Source organism: Oncorhynchus masou, chromosome 15 (assembly GCF_036934945.1).
Source record: "Oncorhynchus masou masou isolate Uvic2021 chromosome 15, UVic_Omas_1.1, whole genome shotgun sequence".
In the NCBI taxonomy this organism is placed as follows: Eukaryota; Metazoa; Chordata; class Actinopteri; order Salmoniformes; family Salmonidae; genus Oncorhynchus; species Oncorhynchus masou.
Genome location: NC_088226.1, coordinates 56,751,714 through 56,775,154, shown reverse-complemented (window position 1 = coordinate 56,775,154; position 23,441 = coordinate 56,751,714). Strand labels below are relative to the sequence as shown.

Below are 23,441 nucleotides of genomic sequence, written 5' to 3'. Positions count from 1 at the left end.
CGTTTCTTTTTGGCTGAGTTTACTATTTCAGTAGCACATGTCTTAGAGGGATGGACTGTGCCAGCCCCACAGCCTCCACAATGGATCAATCCACTCAGACAGGTGCCAATCAGACAGGTCTCTTATACACAATGATCACAATTTTTTTTGCAACTTGCTCGACTAAAGAAATCTCGGTCGACCAACAGCCTATCGACCAAACCGGGTCAGCCCTAATTTTAACAGTGGCCAAGTAGACGACTGTCTTTGATAATGTAAGCCTACCAGAGTGGCCTACCATAAAAAACAATGCAGAAAATCCATCCCACAACATTTTAACATGGAAGTTGCTGTTCTATCCTTCAGCCTACATTTTCAGCCAATGTGTAGTGTTCAATTAAGGCCTACATTCAATGAGACTTTTGAAAAAATATGCAGGGTTTGACATGAACCTGTCTATCCACTTGTCCTTCAGACAAGGTGGTGACTGAAAATGTTGTAGTGTGTTTGATGCAAGGAACCAGAATCAAATAAAATGCATTAATCACATACCATCATCACTATAGAGTATATGACAAATGTACGCTACTCTGCGTATTGGCTACTTAGTTTATTCAAGCCTGTCTAGAAATACAATACCCTTTTAATAAGACATAAAAAAGCTTGACTCGCTTTTCAAAGAAGTTTAGGAATATACACGTTTTGTGCTCTTGTAGGAAGCAACCACTCCCCCATTGTGACCAGAAATGAGTTATAACTGGAATAATAACTCCTCAACTAACAAATAATACGAACATATGGCTACATGGAGCCTTAGTTTTAATCTCAAAACAAGTGCATCTATTCCTGACCGCTTGTGCCTGTCAATGCAATAGAATCCAACTCCGACACGCTCTGCAAAATCTCCTGCATTGTTAGTTTTGCATTAAGGTTGGGTGATATTTGGGTAGAACACTACGATATGTTATTCCAGAGATCGCAATATCATAGTTTTACTACGTTAACAGGGACAAGTGTTTGAAGTTCAATCTCATGCTTCTCTGCTCGGGCTGGAATTTCTTCTGTGCGGCAGAATCGAGGGCTCTGCACGCAGGAACATTGTTTAGGAACATGCGGATGCCTTGGAGCAGGTGCCAAGGCTGTTGGATTGTCTGGCTGGCTTTAGGACCATGGAGAGTGCAGCTGCATTGACTGAAACCTGAATAGTGCGAGGTTGAAGATGGATAGCTAACTGCTGTTTGACTTGACAGGAAACTAAACTATTGTTTTAAATCCCAGCGCTTAGCTAGTGTGAAGCAGCTAATTGCTGTGTGGCATGCGTTTGTCCTAAAATGTTAAGCATCCCTTATCGACTGAGTTGAATGAAGCTACAGCAGCCAAGTTGATAATGTCTGGAATAATTTTTGCTGTTCTCTAAATCACATTTTAGAACTGAAATCCTTAGTTGCGACATCAAATTTTGTTTTTAAAGTATAAATAAGTTACAGATACACCCCTTGATTCTTGATGAATAGGAGCTTAGTTCAACTGTCGTATCCCATCAGAACCCAAAATAAAAGATTTTACGGCAATGTTTATAAACAATGTAAATGTAAACAAACACTGTATAGCCTCAAAACATGGTTAAAACTATCATTTTGATTTACATTTACATTCAAGTCATTTAGCAGACGCTCTTATCCAGAGCGACTTACAAATTGGTGAATTCACCATTTCTTGCATCCATAGCGCTATCTACGAATTTGAGTGGTTACATGTCCTCAGGCCCATCAATCAGATTTTTAGCAAACCTAAGCCCATTTTTTTATTGTTTCAATTGCGGTGACTAGCTTTAAAACTGTATAGAAATGCAGCTTTCACAACATTTCTTGGAGGGGGGAAGAAACCACTGAACTAACTTGAATATTTTCCCTATGTTAACTTTCAAATGAATTTATTTTAATAAATTAGGGCAGATACAAATTAACACAATGCATCAATTTTCAAAGCTATTTGTGATACCCCAAGAACCCATGACTGGTTTTTGGTCCCCCCCATTAAACAAATGTCTAGAAAACCCCTGCCTATGAGTGTGACTGACTTGACTAACCTGTTGCAGGAGGCTGTCAAGAGAGTCTTTGTCAAAGGGCAAGAGGCCATCCTTCTGCAGGCGCAGGATGAGCTCCGGCTTCCTATAGGGCTTGAGGGCCAGCAGGTGGATGAGGCGCTCCCTCAGGGGCCTCTGCTGCGCCGTGCTCTTCTTCCCCGTGCTGCTGGAGATTATGACAGGCCGCGACGTCCGCCGCGACGGAGCGATGTCAGACAGGCCAGGCGCTGGTTTCCGGATCTGCACCTTCTTACCTGAGAAAAGAAAAGCAACATTGTTGTGTGTAAGAAAGGTTGAGCCTTTGTGATATCTAACCATGAGAGGTTGGGTTTGTTATGAGAAGTTCTAGGGTTATCTGAAGTTATTTTCAACAGAGAATTGAAAAAAACACTCCTATCGGAGGAACTTTATGAGAGAACCTACGTCGTCTAGAAAGTTACTACAGTACAATTAGTTGAACAAGCTGCTTCCTGGCAAAACAGCCACATTAATCAGACATCTGTGAACCTGTGATGGTGTTTGTGGTGACTGGGCAGTTAGTTGGTTCGTTGGAGTCAGAGACGTAACTGTGTGAAGCTCTGAGCACCTAACCATCCGGCCAGCCCATTGGGCCCCACACAGGGATCCATGAGCATGCAATTATCCCTACGCTGTGAGCTCAGCCATTTTCACCAGAATTAAGGTCATACGGAGATAGAGTGTGACTAAGGCACAGCTTGGGACTCAAAATAAATTAAACCACACTGTTTCTGACTTCCTCTCCAACAAGTCAATTACAGCATATCCTAGAAGCTTAAAAAAAAATGCATAACAGATTATGGTGTTTCGGTTCTAGGTACACTTCTACTTCGTTTCTGTTCAGGGCTACTATGGTCTTTACTGAAGTGTAGCAGAAACCGTTACAGTATGCAGCTCTCCTGAGACTAGTAAAAAGCCCACAGTCTGATGTTCACTTGAAGCAGCCATGCATGTCTGTGTGTGCGCATGTGTTTTCAGTGTGGAAATACAATCTCTAGAGTGGAGGCAGCTAGGATAGGAGGCTAAAACTTCCACTGGACAGGGCATCACCAAGAGGACGAAGAGCTGCTTGACTGATGCGGAAATAACACCATATTGAATTATAGCCTAGCTGATGAGCCTGCCACTGCTCTGGCTCACTGTCGCGGGACCCAAACACGCCCTAATATGAGACGGCTCACCATCAGCATTCACCCTGGATTTGAACCGACATGAGGGGAAGTGTCACAAAACAAAAACAGGAATGCAAAACCTCTAATACAGCATGCATACAGTATACATATATCCTAGACAGGGCTACAGGCCTTTTAAATTACTAGCCTGTGTTCTGTTTGACTGAGGGCCTTACCACAGCTGAGTGTAAAGCGTATTGTCCAAGGGCCTTACCCACGTATCTCCCCCCAGGCTTGATGACGATCGCACCCCTGCTGCGGGTCTCCTCCTCTGCCTGAGCCATGCTTTGCCTGGCCTTCTGATAGGAGTCGTCTGTGGCACACACAGTGATCTTGTCCTGGATGCCACCCAGGCAGTCCAGCTGAATGCTCCCTTCACTGGGACAACGGAGGAGAGGGTTACACAGAAACAAAGACCAACAGGTCAACTCACTCCCACACTTGGGGAGATTCTCTTAGCTTCCCTACAAAAACTTTGAGTAGACATCGAAATGGCATTAGCTTACAGTTTGAGGAACATGTAACGAAAACAGAAACTAAATCAGTGCTTTTATTGCAAAAAAAAAATGAACACTTTTTTTAATGTAACAATTTAGCCTTTCTTTATGCTGCCCAACGCACCTTGCTGTGCTAATATTCATGACATACCACTGCCTTGAGTACACCATCGTTTGATTGTCTATTCAACTGTGGATTCCCACATTATCAAACCAATGTTGCATCAAATCCTATTCTTTCCTTGTTTTCCCTGCCTTTCATTCCTCCTCACGTTGGTGACGGTTTGGCAGGGGATATAACGGAATTGGCAGCCCTCAGTGGCTCTGCCCCGGGTTTATAGCGGAATTAGAGGCTCATGAGGATCCAGGTCGATGGGTGAACTCCAGCCGACCCAGTCTCTCATTAGAAATAGTTGAGGACAGGTGTTAAAAAACTAGACAGTCAGAGCCAGGACTCAGTTCCTCTCCTTCCACCTCAATACGCAGACATCTGGCCCAATTCAATTAATTTGCTCAACATTTGTCTTTGATCAGACTGGGAGGCAAATAGGACAGAAAGCACACGAGAGCAGATGGCACTCACTCTGCACCAAAGCCTGTGATCAGGAAGTTCTCCTCCAAACATTTATCAGAACTCTCCTAATCCAGTTCATCTCTTAACCATGTTAAGAAACTCCTCCGTATGCAACTCCTCCGTATGTCACTCAATTTAGCCTGTCCAAATAGACTTTTTCAAACCTACTGACAGAGTGGAGTCATTGTAGCTTCATTCCAAAACAGAATTAATTTGAAATAAACAGTGTCAACTGTGTTTGCATGCATCAATGCTTATTATGCATGTATATGAGTGATGAATGTATCATATGTCGAAGAGGATGAGGCCAGTGCCTCTGTGCTCACTCACCTGGTGATGTACTGCTGAATGCAGTCGAAACTTCCCTGTGGGTTGTCTCTACCAACATTGGACAAGTAGAAAGTAAACGTCCGCAGCTCATTTGGATTTTCCGACCGTGGTATTGATATTTTCTGTGGACGGAGGAGAAAATTATAAATCAATGGCCGACATTCTTCACGAGAGTGCATTTAAATGATCAATATAGGAAAGGTCATCCATAATCTGTTCCATCCAATACATCCAGCAGCTGATGTCACAGATTTAGAGAACAAATCTAACAGTCTTGTTTGCTGAACGTCTCACTCAACCCAACTGTGTCAGTAGGGCGTTTGGGCCCCCGAAATGCTTAAATGCGCCTTGGGATAGATTCTACAAGTGTTTGGAACTATTTTGGAAGGATGCAACACCATTCTGCCACAAGAAATTCCATCATTTGGTGTTTTGTTTATGGTGGAAAACGCTGTTTCAGGCACCGCTCCAGAATTGTTCAATTGGGTTGAGATCTGATGGCCGACACACACACCCTTTGAGAGCCCTCTTTCAAAGTCACAGACATCTCTTCTTCTAGCCATGGTAGCCCAAATAATGGGCAACTGAGAATTTTTTATACATGAAGCATGATGGGATGTTAATTAACTCAGGAACCACATCTGTGTGGAAGCGCCTGCTTTCAATATACTAAGTATCCCTCAATTACTCAAGTGTTTCCTTTATTTTGGCAGTTACCTGTATGTGTACTGTAAAAACAAATGTACAGCATAGGTAGGTGTCTATCATGCTTGCATGGTGGCGATGTGGGAGGATGATGAGTAACAGGGTGAGGCTTGAGGCTAAAAGATGGGAATGCATAGCTGAGCTAGGCTAGTCAACAAGTCCCCACTGATCTGTGACATTCTGCTTGTTTAACTGGTAATGTAAGTAAATGTAACAAGCAGTAAATCGTTACACATAGGTATTTCTGAAGTAGTCAAGCCTGCTTAGCCATAATTGCTCTACTGCTCCAACGTTACAGGTGTAGCTTCTAGGCAAACTTGAGAATGAGTGAAATTACCACCTAGACTACTGCCCAGCACGGAGGCCTCTTAATTACAGGGTTCGTAGCTGGCCCACACACGAGGGAAAATAATTAGCCAAACACTGGGCTGCTTTTAAGAGACCCATGTGATGCAGATATTGGGTTTTCTTGTAAAACGGATCCCGATTCCAGTATCACTATAGACAGGTGATGGTTGAGCTGTCAGTTCCGTTTTTAGTGAAACACCCTGTAATCTTCTTCAAACAACAGTGAGTAGGTTAAACTGGTAGTGAGAGTTTGGAGAAATGAAGACCGATTTTAAAGCCATATGCCTCGCTCTCCTACAATGGAAAACAATTTCTAGAATTTGGGCCTGGACTCACATGAGGATTTTAGTTTTTTAACCTACGCCTGCTGGGGTAGAGGGTAGTTGGGTATGTGAGCAAGTCTGCATTGTCTAACAGGAGTGGAGCTCCAGGCTTGAAAGAAGAACAGAGTGTTGGCTGGGGTAGAGTGAGGCATGGCAGGGGAGAGGGTGGTGTTGTTGGGAGTTCTGGCAGGCTTGCTGAGCAGGATGACCCCTGGCTTGGTCTGTTGGCTCCCTGCAGTGTTGGAGAGCTGTGACCCACTGCTCCTCTAACACACTGGGGCTGATATACTCAAAGACCGCTATCTCGGTCTCTCTCGCTAGCAGCCCAACTCGGTTTACCCAAGGTCCTAACACGTGTGGAGCCTGCAGGTGGCCAACTATAAATAAACACTGGGCTCTCGGTTATGTGAGACGCTCAGCCTCAGCTCCAGTACAAACCTGCCTTTTATGCTCCACATGAAGAGATCTAGCCTTTCACAGTGTGGAGTTATCAACCCATTGCCTTGTGTGTTTATAAGAAACTCTGAAAGGGATTAAACCCATTATTGTAATGTCCAATTGAGGTCGACTGGATATTGCAATAATCTTACTTCGCAAGAAGAAAACAAACAGGACAATGATCATGCTTCCTAATTCAAACGTTCAGCTGAATATGATTGATTCACCATTTCCTGATCATGCTTCCTCATTCAAACGTTCCAATGAATATGATCGATTCACCACTTCCTGATCATGCTTCCTCATTCAAACGTTCTGCTGAATATCATCAATTCACCACTTCCTGATAACTGAGGTGACTGCAGATGTGCACACCAGACACCCCTCTCATCAGTAAGACTGTCAATCACACACACACACACACACACAATTTTCAAGGGTAGTGAGTGTATATGTATAACCTGCGATGATTAAGAGGCAGTGGAACTCACTGGAAGGCAAAGGAGGGGTGAGTCAGTCTGACACAGTACAGGATTACAGAGTCGGGCCCCAGCTGTGTATGTGGGCTGATTGAGGCTCCACGCAACAGATGCCCTGAACCCACTGCAGGCAGGCCGGGGCCAACCAACAGTAATGCTGCAGCAATGGACACTGGAACTTCACACAGACGTTAGTCAGGTGGTGAATTACTACCCTCTCAAAAATACTTTATCAACATGAAAACCAGTGAGGCTCAAACCCACACTACATCTAGTCATAACCAACCAGACAGGTCAGAAGCTGCCATCTCTCAAAGGATATGCCAAGCCAAAAGGATGCATTTTATTACCAAAACATGCACTCAAATGAGAAACAGGGAGCATGGAAAGAGGGGTAGTCCATCCTCAACAAAAAGCTGAATGAACAACACACTCCAGCGCACCCTCTCCAACACAGACACGGTCACCCACCCTACCCCCTCTTCCATCTGAAAAGCAAATGGATTTTAACAGCTATTTCCAACCCCCTTTTCTCTCTGCCTCCAGCTCCCCTCATCTTTTGCACAGTCCTGCAAACAAAGCCTCTTTTCAGGCCAGGGGCACTGGAGAGGACTGGCCCTTCACAGCAGCTCCTCCTTAGCGCTGTAATTAATGAAACAGCTGAGGGAGAGGCCGTGCAAAGCAGGGGGCATTCATCGCTGACACAAGCCTGTCCTCCTCGCCAAATACAGCCAGACATACAGCCTGAGGAACACTGACACACACACTGTCGTCCACCCACACAGGATGTTTACCATCCTTGGCCTGTTTACCTTTCCTGACTATTCTATGAGCTGGTTCTATTATTCCACCTTGACCCTGGAAGTGACTGAATGAAAGCTCTGCCAATATGAATGCATGTAAATGCTATGGTCACACTGAGCAGCCAACACATCATTTAGCAGCAAACCCCCTCACTCCCCCGCTCTCATTAGCATTCCGGTGAATTAATAGAACAGGTTCCTATCCGGCCCAGCCATGATTCAGCCATTAAACACATGCATAATTCAGCACGTCAAACACCCAGTAAAAACACCATATTTACTAACCATCTGATCTCTTAAGTTGATGGGAGCAATTAATGATACCTCCCGCTCCCACTAGAAGCATGAATGGGGGGGGGGGGGGGGGGGACAGGCATCTGATGAAGATTTAACTACCATATGAAAAACGCAGACACTTTAAACACTCTCCAGCTTTATCAAATATTAGACTGAGGGTTTCAAGTTTTAATGTCATGTGTACAAGTACAGTGAAATGCCTTTATTGCAAGCGCTAAACCCAACAATGCAGAAATCAATATTAATGTAGTACTAAAAATAACATAAGGTAGAACAAAAACACAAAAATAAGAAAACAGGGAGTAAGCCATTTATAGGGTCAGTTCCAATACCATATTTACAAATGGTTAATTAAAAACAAAAACATGGTCGTGCATTGCTTCAAATGAGAGAAAAGACTGTTCAATACTTTTAAAGCACAATCCAATGGCACTGAATCCTCTCACTTTGTAACCACGTTAGACACTGGATTGCATGTGACCCACCTACCTTCTGTACACGGTACTGTTCAGACAACTTGCTTAGGTTTAGCTTATCTAGGCCTAAACAGTACTAATTATCCAAACAATGTAAATTTGACACATTAGCAACATCTGTGGCACCACTCCAGTTTATGTTCTGATGTCTGAAATGAAAACAAATCTAATCTACACCGTCAACACTTCAGTGTAAATGTCACTAACAAACTGACTCACATTAGTGAGGGCTTGTTTGATGGAGAGATGTTGGACCAGCAGCGTTAAATGTCTGGAATGTATACAGTGCTGCTCATACTGAGAATGACAATGCTCGCCTTGAAGAAAATATTTTTTTTTCTACAGGCTAATTTGTACAGGCTGATGCTGTCCATAGTAGAAGAGCATGTGATGGGACTTGTCTGGGTAGTGTCCAGGCAAGTTCCTTGTCTCTCAGACAGACGTTCTGTCCATCTGTCCACCATGTGAGGGGAATATCTAGGCCTGCTAGTACAGCCGCTCTCGTCCAGCTCAGTGCAGATGTAATTGTAGCCACGCACGTCGCTGCCAAAATATGACAGGAAATCTAATTCTGCCAGTCGCTCGCAGACAACACAGCTCACTGCAGCTACAGAGGCCGTCGAGTCAGTACTTGGTTATACACACAAAGAACACAGTCCCTGAGTTAATGCTTTACCGATAGAAAAATGTAGTCTGTGGTGCAAACTCATTTGCAGAGAGTGATCACATAATTTTACTGCAAAATATAAAGAGTTGTTATTTATAACTGAAATGCACTTACCCCTTGGTTTCCAGTAAATCGGATCAGCGGTTGTGAAGACAGGTCCTGAGAGAGATAGAGGACAAATAAACACCGTCACATTGAAAACTGATCCTACTGAACAAGTGGATTTAATGGGTCCAACTTCATAGATCCTGCTTGGTGGGCAAAAAAGAGGACCGTTCAGTAAAGCCCATTCGGGAGACAGGCACATTAAACAATATAAACACTGTGCATTACAATTGAAATCTAACCACATCCAAATGACCACCGGATTACTATGATGAATATTTAACTAGTCTAAACGTACAGAAACCAGATAAGTAATCTGGATAATCTAGCTGTCCTTTATGATGGGACTAATCTGTCAAGCAGCGTCACCTTTCATACAGCAGTAACAGGTGAGGAAGTAGTTGTTCTCCCATATGCATACTACACAGTGGACCGCTGCTTGCATGGAACTTTAAAAAAAATTGTCCTGTTTGGATGAGGTAAAAGCCTTCTGTATTTCATATCAAGCACTCAGTTTACAGAGGTTTTTCCAACTAGCTCCAACTAGCCTCCCTAAAATGTCAAGGCCTTGCCATCACTCAACATATTAAAACAGTCTTTAGAGGATGACAGGATAGAAATGCAAAGCAAGCAGCAGGCGATCCATGTCAGTCAGCTGCGCTCCCTTCCCTGTTTTCAGATTTCACCTACATAGGCAGACAAAAAAACTCACATACACAGGCATTTCCTGCAAAACAATCTGTACACAAAAAGAAGCATGCCAGTTGTGCTGCAGTAAAATAAATGTGTGGTGTCCTCATTTGTTTTTCATCACTCAGACTATTCAGTGCACCAGTAAGCAGTTGGTACACTGCCAGCCAATCAGAATGGTGTTCCTGGTGCTGACAATTTTGTTGTTGATATTTTCCACTGTTAGCAGCCACCAGATGAGGCTCAGATAAATATGGTGAAGTTATGGGGGACAAAACATTAAATAAATCAAAACTCCATAGATGTTTGCAAAGCACTTGCATAAAATCAGATGAGCAAATGAGCATAAAACTTGCCTGATCAATGTACTCAAGAGCACAGCCAATCATATTCATTTCATAATGACACAGGCAGTCTATTCACACAACTGACTTGTGTTTAGCCATGTGAATTACCGCACAAAAAGCCTAACACAAAAAAAAGTTGTGACCAAATATTTGTTCTCAGTAAAGTAACTTAGGTAAGTAACAACTTGTACATAAACTTTTATCCATAGCACTGCGGTTCTGGACAGCCATCAGCGTAGTCATCTACAGGCCTTACCGTGTCCGAATGTGTGGAAGAAAAATAAGATGGTTTAAGAACAGGCGCTGAACTCAAAACAAGTTACCCCTTTCACCGAAGGTAAACCTTTAAACATATTGCACAATGGGTTACACTGCTAAAGAAGCCATGATCTGCAGTACAGCAGACCACTGGGCACATCAGCGTAGAGCTTACTCTATCAAGTAAAGCAGACAAAGCAAGAAACACACCACTACTGAACAAACCATTGATTGCATGATAGGAGACTATACAGGAGCAGAACATGATTTACCTGAACAAATCAAAAGTTACTTGTCACATGCGCCGAATAAAACAGGTGTAGTCCTTACCTTGAAATGCTTAATTAGAAGCCCTTAACCAACAATGCAGTTAAATAAACTAAAGTTGAAAATAAAATAGAAAGGCACACAAAACAATGAGGCTATTCACAGAGGGTACCAAATCAATGTGCAGGAGTACAGGTTAGTTGAGGTAATTTCTACATGTAGGTAGGGGAAAATTGACTATGCATAGATAATAAACAGTGGTGTAGCAGCAGTTTAGGGGGGGGGGCAAAGCAAAAAGTCTGGGTAGCCATTTGATTAATTGTTCAGCAGTCTTATGGCTTGGGGGTAGAAGCTGTTAAGGAACCTTTTGGTCCTTGACTTGGTGCTCCAGTACCGCTTGCAGTGTGGTAGCAGAAAGAACAGTCTATGACTTGAGAGACAGGTGTCTTGGGACAATTTTTTGGGCATTCCTCTGGCACCACCTAGTATATAGGTCCTGGCTGGCAGGAAGCTTGGCCTGGGCTGTACGCACTACCCTCTGTAGCGCCTTACAGGATGCCAAGCAATTGCTGGCTAGTCTAGGAGACCAAGCACAACATGTTTTCCACTAATCATAGCCAAGCTTCAAGGAGGAATATGCCTGACAAATCTGACAAGCAATAGAGGAAGTCCCTCTGGTTTCCTTCCTCATTGACACTTCTGGAGACCACATGTGAACCAGGAAGAGAGGCTAGCCTGCCCGGAGCACAGAGGAGCCTTTGGAAAGAGTAGGGTGACGCTGCTATTGAGCAGATGGTGGCACTGCAGAACATCCAACGGCTGACACCGAGCCCACTCACACTGGCAGATGTGAACATGGCACGTTGTGAACAGGGTAGCCCCCTGGTCTGTGGAATTTTTCATTACCCAATGTAAAATACAGGTTGAAGTTCTATAAATTTATTTGCGGTCTGAAAGTGTATTCTAATCATGGATGACATTTTGACACACAAAGGTCATTTGTGTGTTCAACCACATCCGTATTATAGGGCAGATTCCGACCAGAGTTAAGTTCACATAATCGAAGGCAATTCCCTTTATGCACCTTTTTCTACACGTGTATTCTGACCTTAAATTTAAGCATGAGTTACACATGCTTTTCACTGGCTATTTGTTTTGGGTGGAGATCAAAGTATTTAAGGTATGGCGGAGGAGTCTACAGATGCAACGTATTCTGACCTTGACTTAATTCCCCTCATAATTCCACCACCTTTACGCACAATGAATAAGGTCGACCATCAGTTATACCAACATACATTATTAACTGTCACTTTAGTGGTAGTTTCCTTACATTTTGCATTATTCCATTACAATGTTAGTTTAACTTTCTTTCCTCTCAAGTTTGTGTGGTTGTGCGCAAATCAAAACGTGTAAAAAAAAAGGAATACATTTCCTAAGTCTGAAACGGGCCCTATGTAAGTAAGGTACTTGCTCACTTTTTATGATGAATGCAATTGGGCATAAAGAACACAATGCACAATGTATCAAAACCAATTGTGACTGGACGATTTGGAGTGGAAGACGTGATGCAACATGAGAATTTCACAAGTAATTTCAAATCGACGCTCTGGATAAGAGCGTCTGCTAAATGACTTAAATGTAAATGTAAATGTAAATCCCATAGTCATTGAAACATGCATGTCAAATTTCAGGCCAACAGAATAGAGATCTTTTCCCAGTAAAACCCTGGCCTTTACTGCCTCGTCTAAAACCCAGACCTAGGAACCTGAGCACTAGGTCTGGGGAGGATGTCAGATTCTCTAGGACATTTGGAAAGGGGAACAATTTTTATCCATGGAGGGTCTTCACAGACAACTCTACCAACAAACCATGAGTTCAGGTATGCAGGGCTTAAAATAAAGGCGGGAACTGTGCTCATGTTTAGCTAGGGTAACAAGCGAATACAGCAATAAAGTCACGGGTGACACGCCTATCATTTCCAACTGACACCGGAACTTCTACAGAAGTGTAAGCTGGAATATTGGTCGATTGCGGGAGGCAACCAGTCTGTAGAGAGACCATTTCCTGAGATCTAGTTTTACCCAGACCTGTGCTCAATCTGAACCAGCCAGCCATTCAATGGAGCCTGCACGTTCCGTCAATACCACCAGTGCAACGTAAAACAGAGTACCAAATTTAGCTCCCCCTCCCCCCACTGACATAGTGCAACACTCAGCCTGTTCATTTGAATGGGCTGCTGATATGTCACTATTCTCTGGGACTGGAGCCAAGAATGTTCCACAGAGCTAACCGTAGGACAGAGTGTGGCTCCTGAACGGGCCATGGATGTTCACAAAACTGGAGAACCGCTACCAGCTGGTGTCACGCAAATAAGAGAAACCTCAACGAGTCTAAGCCCAAGATGATTACGGGGCGTACCTTGGCATTTTTATTTTTTTTTACCTTTATTTTACTAGGCAAGTCAGTTAACAACAAATTCTTATTTTCAATGATGGCCTAGGAACAGTGGGTTAACTGCCTGTTCAGGGGCAGAACGACAGATTTGTACCTTGTCAGCTCGGGGATTTGAACTTGCAACCTTTCGGTTACTAGTCCAATGCTCTAACCACTAGGCTACACTGCCGCCCCATGACGAAGATTAAGCTAGAACAGAGAGTTGGGGTAGGGCTGGGCGATAAATAATTATTTAGACTCATTCAAATGTATGCTTCTGCGTGATTCCAAATGCCTGTATCGCAAGAATCAAGTTATATATATATATACATATACACACACACACAAGCGGAGTGTTTATGACATGTTCTCATGTCTTTTTGGTCTTGTCTCCTTCGCTCCCTCTGTGCACCTTTCCATTTTCCCCAGTGATCTGTATATAATGTCTCCACCCTAACAATGAGAGTTGTTTTCCCAAAGGCGGGAAGGCAGGCAGCAAGCTTATATCTAAAATAAGCCCATAGAAACGCATTGGGCTTATTTTGGACACAGTTTGGCGAGACACACACACACCCACCAAGCCCGTCCCCATCATTTAAAAACAAAGATGAGAGATCACTTCTTCCTCTCTGACAAGTGGTTTCAAGACGCTATTTCCGTTGGAGGTTTGGTCCAACAGAATTGGTCGTATGGACACAGAAACACACTTTATTTTACTGTAATAGAGCATAGAAAGGCTAACAATACTCTATGTCTCAACTGCTCAAGTTGCATGCAGACAATACCAAAACAGGATTATCTATTAACATTTAATTCTGGAAAATGAATGCTCAGTTTTTCGCACAGCCACATCCCGCAAGCAGCATTTGAACTGTTTTACTGTCAAGTCTGTTTTATAAATGTGCAATAAGCTTAAAACACAATTATATAAAAGGAATTGGCAACTCGTTCCCATTCTGAGAAATAAGGTAGGCCACTTCAGTTCAACATCTGAACAAAGTGGACAGGCTAGCATGCTGTTCAAAAAAAGTTGGAGAAGGACAGAAGGGTGTGTACATAATAATTAACCTTCTGCCTTGTTAGCTAGCAAATAGATCCAAATTGGCTAAACATTATATATATATATATATTAGCTGGCTACTTACTAGCATGTGGGCCTGTGCTTGAGAGATTGTTTATGAGATGTGTACATTTTTTATAATGCCTGCTACAAGAAGTTAGTAATTATTAGTGAATGTGCATTATGCATGGTTCTGGTCATTTAAAAAAAAATGCATATTAATAGACAGAGTTTGAAACCCAGATCAGTGATTACTATTAAAAAGGTTGAACTATTATGATAAAATAATAAATTGTTAGTGGGTCTTGTGGTTGTGGAAGACTTACAGGCCCTTCAGAAAGTATTCATACCCCTTTCCTAATTCCATATTTTGTTGTGTTACATCCTGAATTCAAAATTGATTAAATTTATGTTTTTCCTCACCCATCTACAAGCAAATCACCAGAATTACAAAGTGAAAATATGTTCTGAGAAATATTATAAAATTTATTGAAAATGAAATACACAAATCTTATTTACTGAAGTATTCACATCTGACTCTTTGGCAGTGATTACAGCTGTGAGTCTTTCTGGGTAAATCTCTATGAACTTTGCACACCTGGATTGTACAATATTTGCACATGATTATTTTAAATTCTTCAAGTTGATTGTTGATCAATGCTAGACAGCCATTTTCAAGTCTTGCCATAAATGTTCATGCCGATTTAAGTCAAAACTGTAACTAGACCACTCAGGAACATTCAATGTTGTCTTGCTAAACAACTCCAGTGTATATTTGGCCTTGTGTTTAAGGCTATTATCCTGTTGAAAGGTGAATTTGTCTCCCAGTGTCTGTTGGAAAGCAGACCACCAGGTTTTCCCACAGAATTCTGCCTGTACTAAGCACTATTCAATTTCATTTTATCCTAAAGAACTCTATAGTCCTTGCAGATGACAAGCAAACTCATAACATGATGCAGCCACCACCATGCTTGTTGAATATGCCCTAAACATGAAACGTTGTACTCAGGAAAATAAGTTAATTTCTTTGCCACATTTGTTGCAGTTTTACTTTAGTGCATTATTGCAAACAGAATGCATGTTTTAGAATATTTGTATTCTGTACATGCTTCCTTCTCACTATGTCAATTAGGATAGTATTAGAGTAACTACAATGTTGCGCCATCCTCAGTTCTCCTATTACAGCCATTAAACTAACTGTTTTAAAGTCACCATTGGCCTCACGGTGAAAACCCTAAGTGTTTTTCTTCCTCTCCAGCAACTGAGTTAGGAAGGATGCCTGTGTCTTTGGGTGTATTGATACACCATCCAAAGTGCAAAAAATATCACCATGCTGCAAGGGATATACAAATCTCAATTTTACCCACCTACCAATAGGTGCCCTTCTTTGCGTGGCATTGAAAAACCTCCCTGGAATTTGTTTGCAATTCACTGCTCGAATTATGGACCTTACGGGTAATTGTATATGTGGGGAACAGGGATGCGGTAGCTATTCAAAAATAAAATGTTAAAACACTTGTTGCACAACCTGTGACGAACAAATTTTTACTTCTGAACTTATTTAGGCTTGCATAAAGGGGTTTAATACTTAGACTCTAGACAGCTTTTCATTTTTTATTCATTTGTAAAAAAAGAAAAACATAATTGCACGGTGACATTATGGGTTATTGTGTGGAGGCCATTGACAACATCTCAATTCAATCCATTTTAAATTGAGGCTGTAACATAACATGTGGAAAACGTTAAGGGGTGTGAATATTTTCTGAAAGCATTGTACTGTATATTTAGCCTAGGTATAATTTCACAGGACCTGAATTAAGATTATTCCTGAAAAGCAGTGCATTTTTACCTTTGATTGTACAACAAAGCACAGAGAATACAGATATCATAAATCCATTAATTTAAAGAAAAAAAAGGTACATATGATTTTTAGGCTATAATCACCCAGCCCTAAAATTGGGGGATGGTGATCCTTCAACATTCAACTGTTGTTGGCAATTTAATGGGTGATTTGGACACTGGGAAGTTCTTGACGTGCAGATTAGTTGGCAAAGTGTCAGCTGATCTGCATGCAGAGAGATAAGGCAGATTACATGCACAGACCGTGCCAAAGTAAAAGGCACAGCACAATGTTTTCACCAGTGCTTTCCCCTTTTAAAATTAGGCCTCTAGTTGGATTACAGTCCTGCAATAGAATAGTGAGTTCTAATCCCCATCCACAGGACCTGCCGGTAACCAGACTATCCAAGGACTAAAATGTCACAGGGTCATTAAGAGACCTAGTCCTAAAACACTGCAGGTGGCAAATTTTCACTGTGCATTTTGTACCAAATCAACATGCCTGTAGATAATCTCAACAGTGCAGTGATGAGACTTCCCTCACCTCTCTGGTTCAAGTTTTAAATTGAATGTAACATCAATGCTCAAAAATCAATCATTGTGTTGGCTTGAAATCAAGTCAAAGGAGTCTCCCCATATTGGCACAGATATTTGAAATAAAAATGTATTGTTTTTAAACAGAAATCAAGTTATATAACTGCTAATTGTATTAAAACAACATTAAAACAGCTAAAATTATGATTGACTGCATAAGAGAGGCTGTCTCCACATGGAAATGTGTTTTAGAAATATCACAGTGGCGTAGCACCAAAGTTACAATAATTGGGAAGATCTGTGTAACACTAAATCAACACACTCAGGTAGTTTACAACAGCTGTCTGCAGAGGAATTGATCAAAAAATCCATAAATAAAAAGTTGCAACGTGAAGGTGAGAATTTCTATAAAGCTTCTACAATCATCTTAAATTGGAACTTGATGTAATCTACATATTCTTTAAACCTCTTGATACTCCCCATCCCGGATCCGGGATCATGAATAAAGCCTCAGGCTCATTAGCATAACGCAACGTTAACGATTTCTGAAAATCGCAAATAAAATGAAAATAATGCGCCTGCTCTCAAGCTTAGCCTTTTCTTAACACTGTCATCTCAGATTTTCAAAATATGCTTTTGAACCATAGCAATTCACTAATTTGTGTAAGAGAATGCAAAGCTAGCTTAGCATTTTGAGTAGCATTTAGCACGCAACATTTTCACACAAACCAGATAACCAAATAAATAAAATCATTTACCTTTGAAGAGCTTCGGATGTTTTCAATGAGGAGACTCTCAGTTACATAGCAAATGTTCAGTTTTTCCTGAAAGAATCTTTGTGTAGGAGAAATCGCTCCGTTTTGTACATCACATTCGGCTACCGAAACGAACCGAAAATTCAGTCACCAACAACATCAAACTTTTTCCGAATTAACTCCATAATATCGACCGAAACATGGCAAACGTTGTTTGGAATCAATCCTCAAGGTGTTTTTTCACATATCTCTTCATTGATATATCGTTCGTGGAAGCCTGCTTTCTTCTCTGAATTCCATGGAAAAATACTTGCAGCTGAGGTTTGCGCACCAATTTCGGCGCAGGACACCGGGCGGACACCTGGTAAATGTGGTCTCTTATGGTCAATCTTCCAATGATATGCCTACAAATACGTCACAATGCTGCAGACACCTTGGGGAAACGACAGAAAGGGCAGGCTCATTCCTCTCGCATTCACAGCCATATAAGGAGACAATGGAAAACGGAGCCTCAAAAATCCTGCTGATTTCCTGGATGCCGTTTCATCTTGGCTTTGCCTGTAGCTCACGTTCTAGGGCACGCACAGAGAATATCTTTGCAGTTCTGGAAACGTCAGAGTGTTTTCTTTCCAAAGGTACCAATTATATGCATAGTCGAGCATCTTTTTGTGACAAAATATTGCGCTTAAAACGGGCACGTCTTTTTATCCAAAAATGAAATAGCACCCCCATAGCATCAAGAGGTTAAATAACTTTGAGAAATCACCCAATGAGACCAAAAATCAACAGTTGGGAGTTCCAGTTGTAGGTAGGAGCGAGGGAAAACTATTCAGCATGTGACAAAGCACCAGCCAACTCCAACTTGAAATATCAGCGCATGTCAAATCAAATGACCATACAAATATGTGACATTAACTAAACCTGTGACACAAGTGTAAGAACAGACGCTGTTATGAGGATAACCCTGAACTTTCCAGGACTCATCTATGAGGGGGCCAGTGGAACGGAGCAGCTCCCCACGTTGGCCCAGGGCCTGGGACATGGTGCTAAGATCCACCAACCGCTCATTTCCACACACAGTGATGGCACCGAATCAGCACTCAGCAGGACAGGACATCATCTGGGGCAGCTCCCAAAGCCTGACTACTGGGAAATTCACAGCGCAATGACTAGACACATGAGACCTAGCAAGAATGCAGGTCAGCTCTGTACACAGTGATACCAGACCATCCAGTGTGACTAGCCCACGGGACTGAGGGCCACACCATCCATGACATTTTGGAGTCATATTTGGCTGTGGTTATGATCTCGCTAGCTAGTGCCCCATTCGTTCTGTTCAAACTGGGGAGTCAGCATTACATAAATATCCATGGCACCAGGGGCCTCAAATATAACCTCTGCGTACATTTTACACTAAATATTTGAGCAATTTTAGAAAAGACTGCGTACGTACAAAAATAGATATATAAACTTGCTGCACGCCATATATACACATATTTCCCATTATAAATCAGACCCATCCTGAAATTGTGTGCGTGAACGAGCATTAAAAACTCAGCCTGAAAAATGCCCTTATATGCTGGAAGAATTGGAAGAATTGGAATTAGGCAAAGGATATTTTTTAAGGAAATACCAAGGAATATCTTGATTAAATATCTCTGGAGGTGTTGAGAGAATGTTTTAAACTTATACAGTGACATTTGCTGTATTTGACTGTTTGAAAGAACAATCTATTGCAAATTGTGATCATTTCAATTCACTAATGTTTTACATTTACTTTTTCTAAATATGCTGCACTGCCCACATTGTCTAACATGTCTACTCAAAAAAAAAGTGAAATTACAGTAGGCCCACTTAGTGGTAGTCTACACACTTCAAAGCAAAACTATCAACTGTCTGTTCATCGGTTAAATTCTACTGTATAGTATAAACCATGCTCCCTTTTGGATGCATAGCGCAAAATACTTGTTCAACACACAAAAAGCTTATTTCTCTGAAATTTTGTGCACAAATTTGTTTACATCAATGTTAGTGAGCATTTCTCCTTTGCCAAGATAATACATCCACCTGACAGGTGTGGAATATCAAGAAGCTGATTAAACAGCATGTTCATTATACAGGTGCACGTTGTGCTGGGGACAATAAAAGGCCACTAAAATGTGCAGTTGTCGCAACAATGCCACAGGTGCCTCAAGTTGAGGGAGTGTGCATTTGGCATGCTGACTGTAGGAATGTCCACCATAGCTGTTGCCAGAGAAGCGAATGTTAATTTCTCTACCATAAGCAGTCTCCAACATCGTTTTAAAGAATGTGGCAATACAGCCAACCGGCCTCACAACCGCAGACCACGTGTAACCACGCCAGCCCAGGACCTCCATATCCGGCTTCTTCGCTTACGGGATCATCTGAGACCAGCCACCTGGACAGCTGGTGAAACTGTGGGTTTGCACAACCCAAGAATTTCTGACCAAACTGTCAGAAACCATCTCAGGGAAGATAATCTGCATGCCCATTGTCCTCACCGGGACCTGACTGTGGTTCGAAAATATTCACCTTCTATGGCCACTGGTACGCTGGAGAAGTGTGCTCTTCACAGATGAATCCTGGTTTCAACTGTACTGGGCAGATGGCAGACAGCGTGTATGACATCGTGCAGGCGAGCAGTTTGCTGATGTCAACGTTGTGAACAGAGTGCCCCATAGTGGCAGTGGGGTTATGGTATGGGCAGGCAAAAGCTTCAGACAACGAACACAATTGCATTTTATCAACAGCAATTTGAATGTACAGAAATACTGTGATGAGATCCTAAGGACCATTGTCATGCCATTCATCTGGCGCCATCACCTCATGTTTCAGCATGATAATGCACGGCCCCATGTCGCAAGGATCTGTACACAATTCCTGAAACCTGAAAATGTCCCAGTTCTTCCATGGCCTGCATACTCACCAGACATGTCAGCCATTGAACATGTTTGGGATGCTCTGGATCGACATGCATGACAGCATATTCCAGTTCCCGCCTGTATCCAGCAACTTCTCACAGCATTGAAGATGAGCAAGACAACATTCCACAGGCCACAATCAACAGCCTGATCAACTCCATGCAAAGGTGATGCGCTGCATGAGGCAAATGGTGGTCACACCAGACAGACTGGTTTTCTGATCCACGAACAAACCTTAATTTTTTTAAGTATCCGTCCTCCCATTCATGTGAAACCCATAGATTAGGGCCCAATTAATGTATTTAAATTGACTGATATCCTTATATAAAACTGCAACTCAGTAAACTCTTGAAATTGTAGAATTTACATTTTTGTTCAGTGTAATAGCATACAACAGACCCAATTAAATGAGAGATGAGTATGGTAATTTCTTGCAAGTTAAATGGTCATCAGGAATATGAACCCATTATGACAAGAAAAAGCAGTGAGGAATTAGTGTAATGTTATGAAAATATGTATTGTTTTTATTCATAAAACATTGTTTACTTGCGATATTAGAAATGACAGTAGGCTATTCAGAGACATATACAGTAGCCTAAAACACAAATGGAAAAGGTATATAGTCTGTTCTACCATTTAACTGTGCTCAAGATCAGATAGATCAAAATACTTATAATTGTTTATATTTAGTGTAAAATGTACCCAATTAAGAGACAGATGGCACTTTGTAGGCCTATATGTTACTTCAAGAGTATGAAACCATCAGTCAGAAAAGATGAGGAATTTATTCTGAAATGAACATGGAAATTAAATAGATGCCCATTTCTAACTATTTTAGAATGCAAAAATGCCCCAAATTCTTAGCGCTTCTCACTAACAGCAAATGTTTGCATCTTATTATATTTCCCCGTTTTTTTGTTATGAATAAGCGTGTGGTCATATCCCCATTTTCTCAAAATACTAAGCAACTTGCAATGCAATACTTCAACCAATAGAAACGGTGCATACACATGGTCTAAAGTTAATGCGAAGCACATTCTCACATCAAATTTTGCGTGAAAATTGGCGCACATGTTTTGTACGTATGCACTGGAGACCTGCACCAGTTGCTGTTACTTAAACCTACCTTGAAGCATCACAGAGCACATGAAACAAAAACTTCCAATGTGCGTTCTTTGTCAATTAAGCAAATTACATTTGAGTTTCAGATAACACAAAATATGGGATACAGTTACAAATTTGGTTTCATCCAAAGCGGGGGAATTTCTGTTGTAAAAACAGCAGCAAGATGTAAAAAATATACATTCCATTTAGTCTTACTTCATTGGATGATTGAGCAATTGGGTGGAAATTGTGTATTCCATTCTTATAAAGACACATGGCCAGTGACAGAATTGAAGGCCTGAAGGAGAGGTAACAAAAGCTCATACTAAGTGGGATAGAGGACAGCTGTCATTTAAGCTCAAACAGTTCCTTGTCTCTGGTGTCAAGGTGAAAAAAAAAAAAATTCGGCCCAGAGCACTAATGTCACTCCTTGTGCCCGTCAGCAAACTAAAAGGCTTTAGCCTAGACGGAAATGCTCCACAAAGACGAGGCTAGTTTGTGAAGGAATTTATATCAAATATCTCTGGAAGCCTACTAGCAAGACTGGATCACTTGTGAGAAACACTAAATGTTCATGTTGTATTCTGAGTAACTTAATGTGTAAAAGTTTTGGCTAAGCTTTAATGAAAAACCAATTTGAAATTAGAAACACTTCTGTTCACCCTTGTATTATACATTGAGCTAAATGCTCTACACATACCAGGGGTCTGAGGGTTGATGTACTGTGTAAGGAATGTAATGTAGAAATTCACCGCCTGCACAGAATCCAAGAATAACCTGGCCATTACCTAACCCACTGACACCAAAAGGCATTGGGCCAAAACATTAGTGTCAATCATACCACAGAGGGACACCAAGTTCAACTCTTTAAATCCATTTAGCTGAAATAGCACATTTTAGGAGCCATTTTAGCTGCCAATTTTAGGTGCCATCTTAAAGGTTCTGGCATGATTGGATACAATGACTGCTTTTCTATAAAAAGGTAACTGCTGAAGTAACTTGAGGCATCTGGCAGCAAAATATACTTAAACAGAAACAGGCAGCCAGTTAAATAAACACTGCCTATCAACAGAAGATTGTACAGTAATAGGATGTTCTCAAAAGGTCTTGGACCGGTATTCAATTCTTTACAAGAGGCTAGCCTGACAATAGAGGAAATCTAGGCCAGAGAATGACTGATTCCTCATAAGAAAATGGTCGTGTTACAACACTTTGCACAACATTTTTTTTCTGGATCAAAAAGGGGTTTAGGTGGTGGGCCTGGCAGGGGGCGCGATCAGCACATCTACATTTTACAGGACCCATTTATGGCTGTGTAAAGAATTTTGTTCATTTTTAAAGACAATTTTCTAAGATTCTACATACTCTGCAAAGGAGCTGAGATGAAATTGTATAGTTTTAAAGCTAGTTTCCTGACATCCTATGAATTTTGCCATAGCTAATGATACAACATGTGGGCATTATCTTTTAATCTCCCTTATTATGTTTGTGTTATGTGTGTGTTGAAAGACTTTGGTTTTGTCAGCCAATGTTGACCATGGTCTTAAATGTTGACACATCAACTTGTGCTTTTGCTCAAACAATCAAATGAATACTGTTTAAGTCAGTGTTTTTGGAATTTTCAATTCTCCCTGTTTAGCTTTTACTTTAGTAATTTTTAGTTCTCAAAGATATTATAGGTCCATTGTCATTTACACATACTTTCTAGTTAAGAGGTTTAAGTTTGCACAAAGCATTTTTACATCACAAAAATGTAATTTCCAATTGTATTTATAATAATTTCTGGACTTTTTTTTTCTCACTTCCTTTTTCAGGTTGCCAAGGGACCAGCCCAAGGATTTATATATAAAAAAATATATAAATATATATATATATATAGTAATTTTCAACTTAAGACACATTATTTCCTCATGTG

At 41.3% G+C, this 23,441-nt stretch overlaps 1 protein-coding gene across 2 annotated transcripts in view; it reads right to left on the bottom strand.

Annotated features, from left to right (window-relative positions):
- The window catches only part of LOC135556515 (RNA polymerase II elongation factor ELL-like), a 43,188-nt gene that overhangs the window by 15,567 nt on the left and 4,180 nt on the right, over window positions 1–23,441 (bottom strand). For both annotated transcript variants that reach the window (XM_064989789.1, XM_064989788.1), the window contains exons 2-5: window positions 9,307–9,351; window positions 4,657–4,778; window positions 3,470–3,633; window positions 2,069–2,319 (exon numbers count right to left, since the gene is read on the bottom strand). In XM_064989789.1, coding sequence (XP_064845861.1) covers window positions 2,069–2,319; window positions 3,470–3,633; window positions 4,657–4,778; window positions 9,307–9,351 — 582 coding nt within the window. The remainder of the gene's footprint in view (window positions 1–2,068; window positions 2,320–3,469; window positions 3,634–4,656; window positions 4,779–9,306; window positions 9,352–23,441) is intronic.